We start from the raw sequence: 20,968 nt of genomic DNA, 5'->3' as shown, positions 1-20,968 counted from the left end.
TTCTAACCTTGACTTAGACATAACTGCTGAGGAAATAGGCTATATCGTTTTTAAATTGTTTATATATGGCATGAAGGGAAAACATGTTTCCAAATTTCGCCAAATTTTGTATTAAACAGCAGGCACGCCTGTTTTAAGTATTAAATTATATTGTTAAACGTTATATTGTTAAAACAGTGAGTCAGCTTATAGAAAAAAAATCGTACTAACAATTGCAGTTAGCAAAGGACTAAAACTGGGTGGGGAACAACTTTTAGCTGAAATTGATTCTAATTACAATCTGATAAGATAATTTACTGAATGAAATCCAGCCTACAATAACAGACGATGATATATGAGGGGAACACCCATTTTACTGTAGTACAGCATGTGTTCTGTGGAGATGAAAATATGTAAACCATTTCAAAACATAGTAAGTGCTACTGTTCTGAGGAAAAGTAAAACTCTTCTGAGAATATGTTTAAAGAGGTGTTAACTGAGCTTAATCCAGTTCAAACTTGCCCTGCTTCTTGCACCGCTCGACAGAAATAAAGATAGTTTCACGTCTTTAAAACTAAAATAAATATATTTCAGATTGGTTAAATGTCATTTGTTCGGCTTTCGTTTGCTGAAATTGAAACGATGCGCATCGCTTGTAGAGGTCAGTGTTAATCATTATTGCACCAGTTGAGAAGTGAGTGTCATAAAGATTGTGTTTTGCCCATAATTTATCCCCCCAGACACTGGGGTAATATAATTTCAGGAACAAACAAAGGGCTAGCACCACTTAATGTGAACTTTAAAGTCCTGACCGACTTACAACGTTGGACTTTGACTCCAATGGTTAGACCATGCCGGGCAATTTTATTGACAAAATGATAAAAATGTTCTCCATAATACATATTTACCTACTTGATATAAGTGGAATGATAAGACACTAAAAGAGGACACTGACATTTTGCACTTGGCTACCACAGTGCTTTGACATTTACATTGTGCACCACTAGAGGACGCCAGACGACAGACTGAACCTGAAACAACAGCAGGACATCTCACTACCGCCACATGGCTGCACAGCAAAGACACTGAACACTGAATTGTTTTATTTAGATCATTTATGCATTCGAACAAACAAAATGAGCATGTCAACTCTCTAATGAGATTAATATAAGCGTGAGTGACTTTATCAAGCAGGACATATTAGAAATAAGTATCCTACTAGGATAGTGATCTTAATGAAATACCCTGTAGTTTTTTTAATCAGTTACAAAACCATTAGACAAACTAGACTGTATCTGAATTATAATACACAACACATCTCGTTGCACCAAAAACATTTTATTCTATAAAAAGAGTGGGTAATCACAACTGTACAGGGGAAACTGACTTTTAACACCATTTCTCACAGTATCAAAAAGCTTGCATTTTCCTCGCTGATCTTTACACACTTGTTCTGTACAAATACAAAAGAAATAACATTAATTACTTGTTTTGTTATAATGATAACTGCATTGCACTGAGTAATATAGTACTGGCCCATAAGTTACTGCATTCAATATAAAATACCTATGATTCTGAAAGTTTAAAAGAGAATTTAATGATAATCACACTTGCACACATACACTCACACAAAACCCAAACTCTTTCATGATTCGAGCACAAGGTCGCACACTATTTTAAACAAATCAAATACAAGTGACGAATGCAAATGTGCTCAGATAAACAAGGATGTCACAAATTTCAGTCGTGGGCGCTTAAACATTGATAACGTTAATGGCCGACTCCTAATCCCAATTTGGAATAGAATAATGGCAATTTAGGATGATATGAAGATACAACACGTTTACCAACATGTTTTATACTAATTGGAAATAGGCCATGCTACGAATGGCCGTGGTTTCATGGATTTCAAGTGGATTATCAGTGCTTATAGGCCACGTCTGTCAGGGCATCAACACTTTGACATGCTCACCGACTTCACAAAAAAATAAAAAATAAAATAAAAACTACTCTCCATGCAACACTTTTGGGGTGTACAACACATAGGGGACTCATTTCAAGGGATAAAAAAAAAAAAAAAAAATTACATTTTAAAGAAACAACAAAAAGAAAAAGAAAACGAGTATTTCACATTATCTAGTCAGTGTTAAAAATAGAAATCCACCCGTTACATTTATTCAAGAACTTTGTAGATTATATACAGTATGTACATTAACTCTTTTAATTATTCATTGTCTGCATGTCTATGAACAGTTCAAAAAAAGAAAGGATCGCAATCAAATGCATATAATCTTCTAGAAAGATGTGCTTAGTAACATTTTTGAGTTAAAGCGAGAGAACGATACAAAATCTTAAGAATGCATTGCTCTCTGAAGGTCGTGCAGCTGCTGCAGACATGCACTTAATTCTCAAAGGCTGGAATCGAACAAGCATTGCTTCTGAAAAAAGGCTTGATACGCACTTAATCTGCTAGCAACTGAAAGTATGACCATGGTTATGAGCGCTAGCTAGAGGGAAGAAATATGTCAAAGATACCCTCTTCTCAGATTTATGTGGACTGTGTCCAACATTTTCTTGACACTAATGTCAAGTAACATCAACAGCATTTTTGGGGGGGAAGAGAGGGGGGTGTTGAGGGGTAGTTTTGGATATCATGCATATCAGGGCAGGAGCTGTTAAGACATGTTTTGTCACTGTGAACTAGGTGCAAATAGGGATTTTCAGGGTGCCTCAAAAAAAGAAGGGTCCCAGTATCGAACCCTGAGGAACTCCGAAAACCTGTTTACTTCAATTAAGGCTCTGATGGGCTAGACATCTCTACTATTAAATCTCTGATTATGTCCTTTTTACAAATATGCAAACAAGTGTGCTTATACACAGTCACACACACACACACACACATACCCCAATTTAGTAAGCTCCCCCTTTCCCTGCGAGTTATGCTTCTTTTTTCAAACTTTTTTCACAGCCTTATGAAATAATATCTGAAGGTTAGATGAAGATAAAGAACACCTTTTGATGGGTGTGAATTCTGTTAGATGCCATTAATGGCAATAAAAAAAAGAAAATACTGTTTTTTTGCGCCAAACTATTTTTGGAAAGATGCTTAGACAACACGTACTAATAAAGAAAAAAAAAGTAAAAAAATTCACAGTCTTGTCAGCCCCCTGCCTCTACGTCTCATTTGGGTTAGGGTAGATATCAGAAAGGACCCCAACTGATTTGTTAAAAGGAAAAACAAGTAAACTCTAATGGCACTTTTCCACTGCATGGGACGACTCAGCTCGGCACAGCTCAGTTTGGCTCGGTGTGCCTTTCCACTGCAGTTTAGTGCCGCTTTACAGTGGGTGGGATTATTCACGTCGTTATAGTTGCGCCGCCTCTACTGCTGTGATTCCTGAAAAACTTTTTTATTCCGTGTCGCCCCATCAAGCTCTCGCTGGATCCGCTCCTCAACTATCAATGAGAGGAACGTCTGTACTTCCTCAACAGACAACGAAACAGACATTTTTTGGTTGTTAAAAAAGGTGCGCTAATTCAAAATAGTTGCGTTTGATCCTTCACTTGCTGTGCTGATTTAAATCTATCGGGTCTGTTGTCTCGTCTCGCAAGTTCAATGACGCAGGCAGTGACGATATTCTCCGTCCAATCAGTGATCATCAGAGTTTACACGTCACGTTTTGGTAACGGTACGGTTCGCTTGGAACCTCAACTGAGGTCGTACTGAAAAAAGTACCATCCAGTGGAAAAGCACTATAAAAGAGGGCATGGTACATCTCCAGCTATCTTTACAATGCACTCTATACCAATTTTCTCCACACAGAAACGTACAGACTCTAAAATACATGTAGAGCGTGTGTATACAAATTTAGCACAACAAAAATTTGGATTAAATGTAAGAATTCAACAAGGCAGCTGTAGATGCATTTCCAACCCACCCATCTCATTAAAATGATCAAACCTATTACATAATTCTACCTTCTCCTCACCATCTTGCATAAAATCCTTTACTTTCTCATGTTTTTCTGTATTTGTTTTAAAAGAATCATCACAAAAAGGGGTACCTTCCCCAGTCAACATTCTCGGTTACAGTTATAGCAGTGCTGCGTGCAATATGCCTTTCTTGTAGTCCCTTCAAGTAACGGCTAATGATCAGGCATTGAGATGGCGGTGGAGGTCATCAGTGGACGGGTGGTTTGTGGCTTCTGGAAGCATGGCAGAAAACTGCAGCCATGTTCTGACCAGTAGGGGTCACCAATATGGTCGTGCCACCCCTTATACCTCCATATTTAACACATATGTTCACATCTGGAGACTGGGGAGGTGACATCAACAGCATTTGGAATCCCCGGATGGGCGTGCATGTCTCCTGAGGAGCAGGCAGGGAGGTGAGGGCTGGGGAGGGAGGGGCACAAAGAGTTTCACATCATGACATGGCGCCGTCGGTGAAGTGCCAGGTGGTCAGAGCGGGAGAAGCTGCGGTCGCAGTCGGTGCAGCGAAAGGGTTTGATGCCGGTGTGCTTGCGAAAGTGCCGCGTCAGCTCATCCGAGCGGGCAAAGCGCCAGGTACAGCCCTCCCATGTGCACTGGTATGGTTTTTCACCTGTCAATCAACATACACATTTTATATTTACACACATTTATTTGCGCTGGATGATGACATCACTGTTTTCTCCAGTGCTGCTTTATAGATTAAACTCATTCCATTAACGATGGACTTTACACAGTTACTGAACTAACTGAATCAACAACAAACAGATTTCAACTCGATAATGACTGTTTACTATTCTTTTTAGAGCTACTTCACAGCAGAACTGAATTCTGCTTGCATCACTGAATCACTATTTTCCTGTTAATCACTGTAAAAAGTGACTATAAAGCACTATATAAAGCTGACGTGACTATATATACACAAGGAAAAAGGTATACCTGTGTGTATTCTGCGATGGGCTTTTAGATGCGAGCTCTTGGTGTAGACTTTGTTGCAGCCATCATAATCGCACATGTGTACGCGCCTTCTCTTCATGTCTGGTGAGTCAGGGTCAACTTGGATGTCCACATCTGTATTCATACTGAGAACAAAACCCGTTTTAGTTATTAGGGTGTGGCGACTAGTTTAAGTCATAACTAAACCTATCCGCTAATCTAAAGATTAAGGAAGCATTTGAGCATGTGAAGGCAGGTACACACATATTCATGAGTAAAACTGATTAATCTAGCAAACATCCTTGGGATTACAGTGATCAAATTTGACGATACAATAAAACCATACAATAAAAACTTGTATTGCAAAACTCTTAAAGGTGAAGCATGGCATTTCTGCACTAATGGCACCACACATGAAAACTGTTTTCAAAAATGTTTCCTGGACATTCCTCAGAAGAATCTGGAGGTGAATTGTTGCTGCACGGTGATGCCAATAAGTTTTCAAATGAATCACCCCTTCTTGGGTGTTCCATTTACTAGCCTACATGGTCTAACATTTTAGTAATTTATGTAACATTTTAAGGTACAGTGTCTTTGACAATAATAATAAAAAAGCACAAATGCCAATAGAAAGATTTAATTTTTTTTTTACAGATTTTTTTTTTTTTAATTGCACTGTTTTTTTCTAATTTTATTTTGGAACCTTTAACTACATATGATTTTAAAATGTTATTGTTGTGTTCATTTTGTAAACTGCAGTAAGTACTATGCAAATGTGATACTTAATTATTGAAATATTTATTTTAAAATCTCAGGGGTACTTAAAGCAAATATATTCGGTGAATAAGGTTTAGATGACAAAACGTTTTGGAATGCCTGCATTACATGTAACTAAGAAATAATGTGAATATGTGCATTAATTAATAATACATGGTTTAAAAAAAACCTGCAGAGTAATAATTCAAATAAAAAATAATGTGTTCATCAGTAGTTGATGCAATGTTGAAACCCTTCTCAAACCTGAAATTATTTTAGTAAATCCAGTGGTCAAATGCTGTCGCCACCTGACTAATGACTGATCTCTGTGTGAATGTCCACAAAACTGGACTATATATTCATATATAATATGTATATAATCGCTAGGCTATTTTAGAAAGGAAAATGCAAAAGATGAAAAAGAGAAATTCGGGAGAATCAATCATTTATGAATAATTTATTGCTATTGTGTGAATAATATGTAATCATGGAATCCATAAAAAAGTAACTGTAGTCTGTGTACGAGTACTCTAAAATGTAACTTACTCTAATTACAAGTACTTAATCTTTGGAATCTTAATTTTCGAAGTTACTACCCAGCTCTGTGTGTGTGTGTGTATATGTGTATATATATATATATATATATATATATATATATATATATATATATATATATATACACACACACACACACACACACACACACACACACACACACATACATACAAACATACATATATATGTATATATTGAAAAAGATGAAAATTTTTAGCCATATCGCCAAGCCCTGTTTGTCTAAACAACTACAGATGCAGGATGAGAAACCTGTTTGGAAACAACCATTATTTTAGTTGCAATTTAGTTTAAATTACACATTGCTTAACTTACATTTGGCTTATTTTTATTTTTACTATGTTACATAAAAACCTTTTAAAAGTGTTTAAAGGTATTTATTTTAGTGCGAAGGATGCCAGATAGCAAATCTGACATCGGTTTTAAAAACCTTACTGATTTGAAATGATAAAACCAATAAAATCAAATATGAACCTCTAATTACTATGCATACATATAATAATCTGGCAGTGTAAAAACGCTACTTAAAATGATTCTGGGGCATCACAGAAGTATGACTAATATGGGTAAATAGCACCATGGCACGACCCCTGGTGCAACCATCCTAACTGGCCACCAGGGAGGGCTGAAGGGCAGCCATGTATGTGTATCTAAATTCCATACAGCTGGAGAGCTTCCAGTTCAATGCCGATCTCTCTCCCTTTCCCTTCCCGCTCCAATCCCCCCTCCCCTGCGATGTTTTTTTCAGTCCGTGTCTCTCTCCCCTCCTTTCCTTCCTCTCTCTTTCTCTTTCTCAGCCTCTTCCTTTCCCCTCCCTGGCTGCAAACCAGTTCACTCCCTTTCCCCTCTTTCTCCCAACTAATTTCCATCGAATCTTCTCTCTCCCAGCAATCATGTGAACAATTATACACACGCTGGCAAAAGACCTTCTTGTTCTCCATCCTGCCCCATTACCCTGCCACTTCTGTCTGTCCTTATTTGCATTTTACTCCCGCTTTCAAAGGTGTGACGACATTGCAAGTTATGTAACATTGTTTACACCCAGTTTAGAGAGAACCCTGCCCAGCAACACACACTCACACACACCCAACAGAAGAGGATGCATCCAGCTTATAATCAACACAAAAAGAGCCATGGGCCTCCAGTGTGCTGAAGGTTACATAATCGTCCAGAGGAGTGGTGCAGTGATGCCATTACACCAGGATGCCAGACGCTCTACCATATATATATATATATATACCAAAAATGAAATATACAGATGTATTCGGATATGCAGACACACTCTCTCTCACCTGGGTTCCATCCCTTGTGTGCTGAAAGAGGCCGATCCAGACTCTGTGCCGCTCTCAGCATCACTTTCAGACTGATACTCGACTGGAGAAGTTGAGCCTGGCTTTATACGCACTGAAAAAGAAAAAAAGAAAAAAGAAGAGAAATTTGAGTGTTATCAATTGAAATATTAACATGAATTTCTGCTTTTTAAGTATCCTTTATTAATATTACTATTTTTCAAATTTTGAATTCGTTTTTTTAATTTTTTCTGTTTTAAAGTCATATGTATTTTTGTCTTTTATCAGTTTTTTTTTTTTTTTGTATAGCTTTTATTAATTTCAGTCTTAGTTACTTTAGTACATCAAGTTAAACTAAATGAAAATGAGAAATGCGGCCTTTGCAACTAGCTTACATGAAATAGGTTTTATTCTATTTTTTCAAATAGCTATTGTTTCTGGTTTTAGTTTAAGTTAACTGTATATATTAACTAACAAGATGATGTCTGTATTTTACTTTATCTTGTTAGTTAATATAAACAGTTAACAAACTAAATCCAGAAAAAAATAGCTATTTGAAAAAAGTTAAATAAATAAATATTGAATAAAACCTATATTAGAATATATTAGATTAGAATAAAACCAACGATATTTGAAATATCAGTGTTTATGCATTTGCTCTCAATTTATGATATGATCTTTATGATATGAAATTTCTAACTGCATGTTGTCACAAGAACAACATGTCAGTAACACTAATTTAAGTGTAAGTCCCACCATATAACAGTAAGTTATAAGAGTCATTAGTTCAGCAATCGGCTGGACTATACTGGTCACTCTGATTCAATAAAAAGAATAACTTTGTTTGGAAATTGGATTCAATAGTGTTGTGTTGCCACTAGAGCATTTTTGTATGCATGTAAGAATGCACATCATTAACAGAGCTGACCGATATTTTTGGTTCCAATATAGTTTTTTTGTTTTTTAATGGAAGTGGTTCTGAATAAAAATAAGCTCTTATTTTTATGAGCAGATCCTACCAATGAACATTTTTTATTAAATATAATTTATACGAAGGAGTTCAACCTTTAGAACCCCACTGTATATGTTGTTCTGTTCATATGTTATGATTGTTTAAAAAGCTTCCCACTCAAATAAGGTGTAAGTAGAGCACTGGGTCCATTTCTCAAACAAGCCAATAAATCAAATACAGAAAGGCCTTCCTGACTAAAGTTTAATTCAAACAACATCACTTCCAGGACCTAATATGATTCAGACCATTATTATACATTTGAGAGAAGTCTTTGTGTTTTTTGGCATCCAGACACAGGACAAAGAAAAAAAGAGGAAAAAAAATATTACAAGATAAATACATGTTCCATATTGACACAGGGTGTGGATAGTTAAGTACTGGCCTGAGATCTCTGGACGTGACCTTTAACCCACCACAGAGGAGATGATTTGTAGAAGCCCCAGCGTAATCAAAGATTACCTTCTAAACGAAGGGGGAAGGGTGCTGCCCATTCATTAATTGTCTCCTCTCCCCAACCCCAACTGCCCCACATTACTCAAAAAACCCATATACAGATACTTCTTCACATACAGCCTCTCACTAGAAACTATTTGGGGTGCTATGGGCCTGTTCAATAAAGCACACTGCGTCCTCCACCTTGGTAGTTTTCCCATAAACTGAGTCCAAAAGAAACTGATCTACTTTACGGTCTCTTTGAAGATGGTCCCCACCCAAATAACACAATTCACTGACCTTCATAATGTGTCCATTACATTCAACTGGGTTTCTCGGAGCTACAAAGTTAATGACCGAAAGAAGAAAAAAACCTCCTCCCTGAGTTCAGACTTTGGGGTTGTATTAGTGTGTTAAACAAGCATTCATCGTTTTATTTGGGTGGGGTTCCCCTATTAAAAAACATTCAGCACATTTCATTCAGCATTTTTTTTGTGTGTTTTAATGTTCTTATTACGGTCCAAGACCTGCATGGTGTCTTTCAGGGGAGGTTGGAAGCTGTGAGATTAAAAGGGCAATGGAAAGAAAAAGTGGACTGAACCATTTCACTCTGAAGAGGGGTGAAGCATGGAAAGATGCAAGTCTTTTTGGGAAGAAAACTGAAGTCTTAAACCTAAATATTGACGGTTCCTCTCTCAACAATGTATCACAGTAACCACAGTTTCGTCTTGGGACAAATTAGGCACCAAAGTTTAATACTTCTGTTTAGGAATTTCAACAAACCCCTAAAACTGAGAAATAATAATAGTGCCAAGCAAGACCACTAATATCCATTGTAACTATGGTACTTGTGGGAAACTATGCTACAATGGTTAAGTTTTATAATTTGTCCTGCTTAAAAGTTAAACATCAAAAGCTGATGAAACATGTTCGTTTAAAACAAAAAGAGAAACCTCAAAAAACCCTTTTCACACTGTAACAGCGTGTACATTTTTACTAAGCAATTTCTATTTAATAGCAGCTTTATAATAAAGACAGGTAAGATTTGCTTTATTATCTCCTTTAATTAAAAGTTTAAGCTTGCATCTGCCTCACCCTGAAACCATCTTTTGTGTCTTTTATATGAAGCAGCATCTATTTGCTGATAACTAAACAGCAACGGCACGATACTTCAAGTGGGCGAGACCAAGGGTGTGACCGCCTAAAGGAAATGGGCGGACAGATGATCAGCAGTGCCATATGAACAGTTTCAAAAAGAGGAGACAAGATCCATCCCAGGCTCATATTTGTATTCTTGCTTTTCAATGGCACTTCACGCATGCCTACAAGAACATGTCTACTCGAGTAAGAGCATGTCACTCGATTGAATATGGATGGGGATTGTAAAGTAATTAATGATTCTGCTCCTATTCCATTTAATGATTCAGGTTCCTTAATGAGACTTTTAGTAGTTTTGAGGAGGAAAGAATAGACAATATTTGGAAAATAAGACTACAGTTGCTGTCAAATGATGAGATTAATCCTTTTAGATTTCAACAAAATGGTTATGAGAGCTCTCGATGTTAATGATGCGAGTAAATGGTTTTAAAAGCATTAAAAGATTCATCTAATTTAACACTACAAATGCTGAATTATGTTCTAAACTGATCTTGGGCCTCTGAATAAGAACTGTAGCTATTATGTAGATTTATGAGGTTGTGGAAGCTCATGCAACAGCTGAGCATGTGCGATAGGACACAGCCATATTACCTGATCCCTCCGACCGGCCGTCACTTCCGATGAGAGGTACTGTGATGGCGGCAGTAGCCACTCCGTCTGTGGGTACGGTTGTGTAGACCACCGGTAAGGACTGCACCACTATGGGGATGGTCTGTAGCTGCCCCATTTTACTGGGCATGCTGACGGAGGGTATGGTGTGGATGACATGCAGGATCTGCTGACCTCCAACCCCTTGCGTGGACGCCAGGATGGAGCCCGGCGACAGCACCGCTGGGATGGTGGCGCTCGCCGTGATGTTCTGAGGAGGCGGGTTCGCAGGGGTGGAGGTTACCGTGGCTATCGGAAAGGAGAGGCGGGGCTTGTTGAGGGACAGGTCCACAGGTTCCGTCTGGTCATCATCGTTGTGTTGAGTGCTTATGTCACGGAGCGGAGGGGGCGAGGATTTGATTTTGAGGTCTGTAGGTTCGGGACAATCGTCTAACGGCTCTTGTTTCTGTAGAAGCACAAAAATAGAAGAAAACTGTGAGGAAAACTAGGGTATAAGGGAGATAAGGAACGAATATGGAAGAGCAAACGAGGCGAGGAAGGAGATTACGAAGGACAGAAAGCTGCTCCACAAAACACAGGAACAATGGCTGGCCAGATTGGGCCTCCGTGCTGCAGAGGAGAAGGCCTGAAGCTGGCACAAGTCCAGCTCAACACAGCCAAGCCCAGACACACACATTTATACACACATACACAAAGATCTGTGTGTGTGTGTGTGTGCAAGCTACACCCACTAAACTCCCTCTGCAGTGAGACTTCTAAGTAACGTTAAGGCCTGTGTGCTTATGCATTCGGTGAGGTAATAAAAAATGAAAAGCTTGAAACTAATTCCTGAATGCCACCATGCAAACAGAGAGGATGGTGTGTTTTCAGCATCAGCAATGGAACACTGAGCTTAAAACGTTAAACTTGTGCTGCCTATCCATGCAAAACACATTTCCATGATGATAGGACATTGTGGGTGGTTGTCAGGGTGTTGCTATGAGGTTGATAAAGTGTTCTGAGTGGTTTTTAGCACGTTGCTTAGCAGTTGTTGGGTCTCTGTCATATTCTGGTCTCTTGTTTCGTTCTTCAATGCAAGTCTATGGGAACTCTAAGGATGTAAAAACACTATTCAGATTATCCAAAAGTGATTTTTCTTTCACATCCTGCTTGCTGTAGGCACCAATTAAAATATTTTTAAATGAAATATTGACATTTTAAAGCTTTTGTCAAAATATTCAACAAAAAAAAATTGTTATTATTTTATGCTTTTATTATATGCTCATCTACATTTTTTCTCTAAATACCCAATCATAGGTATTAGGGAATTATAGTAATGCCCGCATTAATAATACAGTTTTATGTCAATTTGTTGCAATGAGATCTTTCAACTTGAAGCTGAACTTTCCAATTCACATGCTTAAATGACATGTATTATATGTATTATATCAAAAATATAATACATTTTCAGCATGGCAAGTTCTCATGACGTCAAACAATAAAGTAAAAACAACAAAGGGAAGACAGGTACAGACAGAGGTTATACAGCTGAGTTGTGTAACTGGAGGTGTTGGGAGGAAACGAGTGAGAGAAAACGAGAGCGAGTGGGCCGGGGTGGGAGCGAAACACAGAGAATAAGGGGAGAGTGGGTGGGAAAGGCCTCCGGTTGTCATGGAAACTGGGAGGTATATCAGCTGACTCATTTTCCCTCTCTCTCGCGATCCCGCCCACCTCTCTCTCAGTCTCTCTATAGTTCTCCACCCTGCCACCTCACTCTCTCTGCATCCCCACCCTTCATCCACTCCACCTTTCTCGTCGTCTTGAGTTGTTTTCCATTGCTCAAACTCAAAGAAATCACATAAAGATGTAGCGCTGGAGTCGGGAGAACAACGTCGATAAATGACCCAATTATCACTAGCGTGCTGTGTGGGAGGTTAATTGAGTGTGTTCAATATCTATTAGCAGTTGTAGGAAACTGTCTAGGCCTGCGGCAGCAAGTGAGTGTTGTGAGGAGGACGAGCCTTGTGGCTGTCATTATCAAAACCAATTGTGTTTGATCTGTGAGATCTTTTACAACAACATTCATATTAGCTATACGTATGGGTTGCGTTAATTAGATTAACGCAAACAAAACATAAACTAATTGTGAGAAACAAACAGGTTTCTTCACAAATCAACACCAAAGTCACCACATTATTGGCTTTTTTTCTGAAAATTAAACAGACAACTTTACAAACATTTGTTTGGGTCTCCAATGTAATAATAATTATGGTACCTATAAGACCAAAATCTTATTACAATGATTTATACCAGGATTTTTGGTATATGGTAACTGTATACAATCCAACAGTGATTTGTGCTGTAAATGAGTCGATGAGCCATGTTTGAGTCTAATATAAAAGAGCCAATAAATTAATATTAAAGGGCCAAGACAGTACACAACAACGGTAACCTACTGGCTACACTATGGCAGTGTTGCATGATGCATCAAAACAAAATTGTTACCTTATAATTAACAAATGTGACGGAACAGCGGCATCCCCCTTATTATTATCACACCCCATCCCTTAAATCACCGCCCTTCATCAGGTTCCTGACAGGTGTGGGTGTGAGAGAGAGGACAGGCAAGGTAACAACCAGGACAGGTGGCGAGTGATGAGGCACACCTGAATTAAACGGAGTCTCGTCACCATGGCCGTTAGGGCCAGGACACACCAAGCCGACTTCAAAGAACTAGCAGCGACGAAAACCGACAGTGCTGTCACCTCGGGTCGGCAGCGTCTGGACCGCTCAGACTACAGCCGACTGCAAACTAACCCGTACGTTCTGTGCCTGTGTGAGAGGAATTAGCTGTCTATATCAGCAGTAATTAATAGTAAATATTTGTCATTTAAAAGAAGAAACCGAAACAAGGATATAAGAGATATACGCAGATATACTAAATGTAAACAAAGCAGCACTTGCTTACAATTTTGAATAGCCTATCAGTTATGTTGATATAAAGGGACTCGGCCTCCCTTTACCTGGGTTACAATCCCTTGACACTACCTGCCTTCACGAGGACACCAGCTCCTCTGTTGATGCCACACCCACTGAGTCTGCTGTTGCTCCTCCCACTACACAAAGCTGATAGAAGATCTGGCTGTGGATGTACTGCATTATAAACAAATCGCACAGGTAAAACACAGACAAACCAATCAAAACAAAATAACAGCCAACATATGAACAGAGTAGTCCAGTGAGAAACTATTGGCATAAACATAAGAGCAACTACTCATGGTAAAGGTTGGCAGCGCAGAGAGAACCGCTCCCTGTTTCTCACTGTGTAGAAATGCAGAACAAATTGAGAGCAAGAGAAAGAAACTAGAACTATTATGCGAGTTTCCGGTGAACATTGTTAGGAATGATGGACTGGTGGCAGTATGACTCTCTGCTGACCGTACCGACAACCATTAATGGGGAAATTGGCCATTAATAATATTCCCAGGAGAGTTTACATTCCACCACAGTACTGAGAGATGAAAAAGCTCTGTTGCAAATTAGGTAACAACAAATGACTGACTGCAACTACGTGCATTTCTGTCTTGGATCATGAAGTTCTACGTGTTAATGACAATTGTTTTTACGTCTTACAAAAATAGGAAGGGGCTGCATCTACTACTCAAGATATGATAATGGTGTTTCACTGTGCTGGGTAGATTACTTACAAATTGTAGCTCATTACTGATTACAAATTACATAACGGAAATTGTAGTAAGTAATCTGTTGGATTACACATATTAGGTCATGTTTTCTGACTACTGTTGGATTACTTTTGACCTAACCCATCAGAATTTATTTTCACTCCGTTATTATCTTCATAAAGTGCATTTAACATTTATTAACATCAAGTTTTCTGAAACTGGGGTTGCATGGGGTTCATGAGGTGATGAAAAACTAATAATTCATTAAATCATAAAAATGTTAAAGTAAACTAATTGCGTGACCTCTCCATTTATGTGTGATTATAGTCACCTGAATTGGTACTGGTGCAGTTTCATAAAACTGGAACACTTACTGAATGTATATAAGTAAATTAAGAGGGGGAAAAAATAATATGTAATCTTGTAATCTATAGAAAAGTAACTGCAATCTGATTATGAGTACTTTGAAATGCAATCTTTGAAATCAATTACAAGTACTCAATTTTTAGTATCTGATTATGCAATCCAAATTACATTTAATCAGTTACTACCCAGCACTGGTGCTGCCCTATGCAAACTATTTTATGTTGTAAAAGCATAATACTGCACCATCAAATATGGTCATCAATTTCAGGAACCAATACCAATACCAGTGACATATCAAGATTCTTGATACCACAAGACACTGAAAATGTTATAGACTAACTAATAACACACTCAAACAATGGCATGTAGGCTTCAATTACCGGCATTCCTGACATCCTTGCAGTCAAATGTTAGTCCGGTTGTCTGGAGCTCTGCTCATTATGCTGGAAATTAACATTTGGTACATGCTGCTTTAAAGACCTAAAGCGGTAAGACTTCTGTCTGCTTACGTCAAGAACATAAATAAGAGCCCATCTTGTTTTGTCTCTCCAGTCTACCATTAAACTGTCAGAATGATAACCACTGTCAAAGACCCCAGTACACTGCCTGAAGTTCATAGGCAAACCTAGCCCTGTAATAACTCTCTTCTCTCATCCCGGCTAAATCCACTCAATGTCAGTATAACCAGACCGGATTCACGCTTGACACAAAATCCAGTGTGTATCCTACCCTAAACTCAAGCTCAAGAGTTTCTGACAGCCCGTTGCAGGTTTAGGATGCATGTTGTTAAGTCAGACCAGATTCTGCAAGGTGTGGTGTACAGATACGGATGATAAAATATAGGAGTGGAAGGAAACGGTAGTAGCTGAGGGTAATATTAGTGTCCAGGTTTATGGCCCTGCCTAGCATTTGAAAGGGAGTGTCATGTAGCCTCTCCTACAAACAATTCACCAACTACCCACCCTGGCCCTCATCGACCTACCGGGTTACAATGTCATGTTGTCTACGAAGACCTACTCCAACTGTGATGTGTTTGAGCGCACAAATTTGAAATACCTGGCAACCGACGGCGAGCCCCTAACTTCCTTTTCACAACCGCCTGCCGTAGCAAATTGTGCAGGTGAAATCAACAGCAGATCTTAACGGCAACTCCAAGGTACTTTTTCCCAAACTGAACAACTCGATGAAGAAAAGCAGTTGCTTTTGACTTTTCCCCAATGAATCTTTCTACAGATTTCTGACCAGTGGCAAAGCTGTTGTATAATAAACATTGCTTCTGAGTCAAGTCGGCTGGGTAAAAGCACATTAGACACAGAGTAGGCAGTATGTGTGTGAAGAGGATGAGAATAAAAGGGTGTGGAGCACATCTTTGGGCCTAAATGTTCCCGTTAGCTCCAGAGTGAGTGCATGGCAAGCATGTATGGTGTATGCGGATGCGAGCATGCGTGTAACCCTGCAGGTATGTGGTGTTCTGTGTGTGTCTTACGGCTTTAGGAGTGTATGGTGAGGAAGTGGGAGTGTTGTGGGGGGGTGGGGTGGTGTGTCAGTGTGTGTGTGTGTGTTCAGGCAGAGGGGTGTGGGGAGGCTACATCACAGTCGTTCCAACTCCCGCCAGAGCCCCGTTGCCATGACTACAGCAGAACGGAAGCCTCCCTCTATGTATCCTATTAGGGCCTTGGCGAGACTTGGAAGGAAAGATAGAAGGACACAAAAGGAAAGGTACACAAATATACCACAACAAAGTGAGGAGGAAAGAGCACTGGAGGAGTAATGTTAATACATAAAATATTATGTTATGACTCCTTATGAGGAACTCCAGATTGTAAGATACAGTCCGGCATAGGGAATTCCTGTTAATGATCACTCTTCTATTTCTTCATGCTCTCCTGTATATTTAGCAATGGAAAAAAAATGTATTTCCAAGCTACAAATCATTGATTTAAGGAATACTGATAAGTGGAGCTGTCTCCAAAGAATTTATTTAGCTCTTTCCTGGTCTCAGTCGCATATGAGTTGCATATCTGCAGCAGTGCTTTTCGAAAACAAACTGTGATTGGCTGACTTGGCACAATTTCCATAGGTCAGGGTTCACGGGTTTATATTGGTCTGCTAGGAAACGTTTATAAATTACATGGCAGCTACTATGAGCTTTTCTGATAGAGTATTTGTTAAAGTTTGCAAGGGTTCAAGGTAGAAAGTAAACATCACACAAAAATCTTTGGCTGGTCGCCTTACATCTCGCTCAGACAACACCTTCCTGTCTAATTGGTTGGTTTTTAACCAGGACAAGCATTGTGCGATTTGTTTTATTCTAGAAAGCATTTGATTGGACAAAAAATGTGTAGTCATTAAGATTTTTGGTCTGTTTTCCCAGAAGAAAACAAAATTTTCAATGCATATCTACAAAGATGCCTCAAAGCAGATATGGACAAAAAGCCACAAAATTCTACCCTATTTTAATTTAACGGGGACGATGTGACCAATTCATCCATGCATGTTACATTAAAAAATTACCTCATAATTTTTTATTAAAATGTCATAACTATCATAACTTGATCTTCTGATGAAACAAATTCCCTCTAGTATGCTGGACTTCTCCAGTCATTTAATCTGCAAACCCCCCTCCCCACCCCACCCCCCCTTCCTTTCCGACCATCAACTGCAAGATCACATTTACACCTCCCTCCATCCAATCAACAACCAATAGGGGTGGGCGATATGGGAAAAATATCATATCACGATTTTTTATAGAAATATCACGATTCACGGTTTTTATCCCGATTCTTTGTTAGTTTTACTATTTTGGTTTTACAAGTTGTCTGAGCATTACAGCCAAACTAGAAAGACAAAGATGCATGGCAGATATTTAGGCCAAAGTGGGTGAAGATAAAAAATCTTTGTCATTATTTTATTTTTCTTATTAAAAAATAAGAACAAAGATACACATTACAAATACACATAATATACAAATAAAACAAACAGTGCTTTATTTCCAGGTACAATAGGTGTATTTAGCAGAGCATTCAATGAAATTGAATGAACAAATATAAAAATAAAACACTAGATAGACTGATTCCTAAAGCAACTGTATTAAAGTTTTTCAGTCAAGAATAGTGAGGGATTTTTCTCTTTGTGTTTTGTTGTTTTGTTAACGTTAAATGAATAGTTCCCCCACAAATTAATATTCTGTCATCTGTCTGTCAATTCTGTCATAATGTTGTATTTTTATATCATCATTTACTCAAAAGTTGTTTTAAACCGGAATGAGTTTCTTTCTTCTGCTGAACATTTATAAATGCCATTTTGAAGAAGGTGGAAAACCAAACAGTTGCTGGTCCTCAGTGACTTCCATAGGATTTTTCTTTCCTACTATCAAAGTCAATGTAGACCAGCAACTGTTTGGTTTTCCACTGAGTAAATAATGACAGAAATTAAATTTTAGGGTGAACTATCCCTTTAATGACAGTCGACAGCATGTTTAGTGTCCTGTCCCTTTAAGAGCTGCACGCATCTAATATACAGTACAGGCACGCATCCGTTTCTCTCTTAACTATTTACTTTCATTTTAGAGATAACCAACTCAGTCTGTATGTAAACCTTGTGTGTTTTGACAGTATTAGCGCAAAATATAACTTAGTTGAGTAATCAGGCGCTGTTAGACAGGCGTTTTAGTGCGCGTGCTTCAGGTGTATGTGCTCAGAACAAGCGCACGTCAGACCAGCGCGCGAATTAAACATTTAACCAGCAAGGCTTGTGTGCAAATAATGTACTTTTGCGATCGCGAATAAGTGCAGTGTCCTGTCTGAGTAACTCTACTGCTGTATGTCGTGTTGTACAGTACATAGAGACGGCGGCGCCAGAACTGTATTTGACAATGTGCACGGTAGCGCGATACTACGATATTTCTTCAAAAGCAGATCGTGGAGACATTTTTATCGTCCACGATCAAAAATCGTCATATCGCACACCCCTAACAACCAATGTAAAGAAGCAAGTCCCTACCGAACTTTTTTTCTCTTTTTTGAGAATCCATTTCACACAGATGTTTTATTGAAAGAAAAGATCTGTCGCTACCTCGGTTTCATTTGAACTTTAATGCCTGAATAGTCAAATAGTCCAGAGGATCGTATTACATGCATTTGTAGAATAACATTTAGGTGTGCCCTGGCCTTATCTAGAAAGTGGAGATCCAAGTCTAGAGCAACTCTGAGGTCCACTGACTTCATCTTAGTGACACTGCAACCACACCCCTTTCCAATAACTCCAAGCTTCACTAAATTCACTAAATTTAACCCCCACATACACATATGCCACATTACAAAAGCTCACTCACCACCATACACGCCACCTCCTCCGGCTCCGGCTTGATTTGTATGGATGGCATCTCCTCAACAGGCTCAGAGGTGGCTGCAGTGGATTTCTTCGGACTCGTCTGACACTGTGAAGGAGAAACAGAGAACACTTAAGAACTAATCAGAGCATCAAGTTGTAGTCTTACCAACAGTCTCATGAGTTAACAAAATGCTAACCTCTGACCAGATTCAGAAATTTACAATCCGCATGAACAAAGTGACACGAGTTCAGAATTAAATTTGAAAGAAAAGTTAGCATGAGACTACAGAGAGAGTAATGTTAATGATCTTCACCAGACCAATGTGAGAAGAGTCAGAGGACAGTTAGCCTCTTAAGCTCAAGTTAGTTGGGGGAGGAGGAAACAAAAGAGATGATGAGTGGAAATCAGGTACAGGTCAATCAAATGTGGGGGGATGTTTGAAGATGGAGGGAGAATCACAGAAATGAGAAAAAAGAGAAAGGCAAAAAGACTGCATTAAAGGTACTTTAGATATTACATATACGGTACCTTTAGAAACTTAAAGGCAAATGTGTAGAAGACAAGATTAGAGGTAAAAGGATGGTTCTAAAGACTGACCAGCTGGAGAAAGACAAGAGGAGAAAAAGATTGAACCAGCAGGGAGGAGTAGTCAGCAATCCTGCGTCGCCTCCCTCTTCGAGCCAAGCCGAGTCACACCCAATTCTTTAAGACCGAATAGCAGGCCAGTCTCAGAGTAGAGCAGCAGTATTAGTGGAGAGAGCAAGGGAGAAATGTGGTAATGCTTAGGCATGGGGGTGGGAGTGGGGGTCATGTGACCCAGCTGCAGTAGATTCCACAAAGAGGTGTGGCCCCCCATAAACTGGGGTGTGGCCGCCCTCAATGTGCCCCTCCTCCCAACCTGGCACAGACACACTGTGAACACACATATATGCATTCCTTTTGATGGCTAATGTTGTATGAGATGGTTGATAAACACCAGCGTTATCCAACGTTTCATGCACACTGTATGTGAGCAGAACATCTGTAAAAAGCACTCACCAAATGGCTTTGGAGAGTAAATAAAATTGTGGTACTTGAAAACGGGCAGTAACGGGCAGGAACTGTCGCATTTAAGACAAATGTTACGAATGATGGGCTGACACCTTTTGATTCTTTTGAGAACCACAAAGAAATTGAAAATGGTCCATTTTAATATTTCTAGCTTTGAAAGACATTAACAATTAATAATTAATAACATATAATTTTCAATATTAAAACTAAATACACAGTAAAACCGTTTTCTAGCATTTCTAATGAGCACTGAATAACTTTTATGAAACCCATAAAAAGTTCTCTCAGCCAATGAAATCGGGGGATGGGGCTCTGCAGGGGATAGGATCTTGCGCCACACATCTTTCCATCCATTAAGGAATCCCAAAAAAGGCTCAAGACCTTTGTCCTGGAAATATTCTCATTGGTTTATGTATGATGCCTAAAGTTTTTTTTTACTTTCAAACTCTATTTGGCAACACCAATGTCTAATATTCCTTGCATAGAGCCACGAAGATGAAAATATGATGCACGCTTATGTTTCTGTTTTAGCTGCAACTAGACTGGGGCAAGGAGACTCACAGTGTCTCAAACATGCAATGAAAACACTGCTAAATAATACCAATGTAAACAATCCCAAAAGATAAACATGTATATTATCTTTTAATTTATTCTAAAGCATAATGCAAAATACAATTTAATGCCAGATAAGTTTTTTTTTTCTTAATTCACCCACAACTGTCAGAAAGTGACTTTTGGACTCTGTCTGCAAGTTATACACACAAGACCGGCTCCGGCAATATGGAAGTATGTGAGCACTTCAATGATTGAGAGCAGCATTCGC

The 20,968-nt window shown here is 38.9% G+C and overlaps 1 protein-coding gene across 3 annotated transcripts in view; it reads right to left on the bottom strand.

Annotated features, from left to right (window-relative positions):
- Window positions 1-1,068: 1,068 nt before the first annotated feature.
- The window catches only part of LOC306862223 (Krueppel-like factor 8), a gene marked incomplete at its 5' end in the record, with an annotated part of 39,459 nt that continues 19,559 nt past the window's right edge, over window positions 1,069-20,968 (bottom strand). The window contains 5 exons of one of the 3 annotated variants that reach the window (XM_079404957.1): window positions 1,069-4,582; window positions 4,909-5,051; window positions 7,527-7,638; window positions 10,717-11,179; window positions 19,096-19,200. In XM_079404957.1, the coding sequence (XP_079261083.1) occupies window positions 4,401-4,582; window positions 4,909-5,051; window positions 7,527-7,638; window positions 10,717-11,179; window positions 19,096-19,200 (1,005 nt within the window). In that variant the 3' untranslated portion in view covers window positions 1,069-4,400. The remainder of the gene's footprint in view (window positions 4,583-4,908; window positions 5,052-7,526; window positions 7,639-10,716; window positions 11,180-19,095; window positions 19,201-20,968) is intronic. The other 2 variants (XM_079404956.1, XM_079404958.1) reach the window with 2 other exon arrangements.

This window comes from Barbus barbus, assembly GCF_936440315.1.
Source record: "Barbus barbus genome assembly, chromosome: 43".
NCBI classification, from domain to species: domain Eukaryota; kingdom Metazoa; phylum Chordata; class Actinopteri; order Cypriniformes; family Cyprinidae; genus Barbus; species Barbus barbus.
Note: the sequence above shows the minus strand (reverse complement) of the source record. Positions and strands in the feature narration are given on the sequence as shown.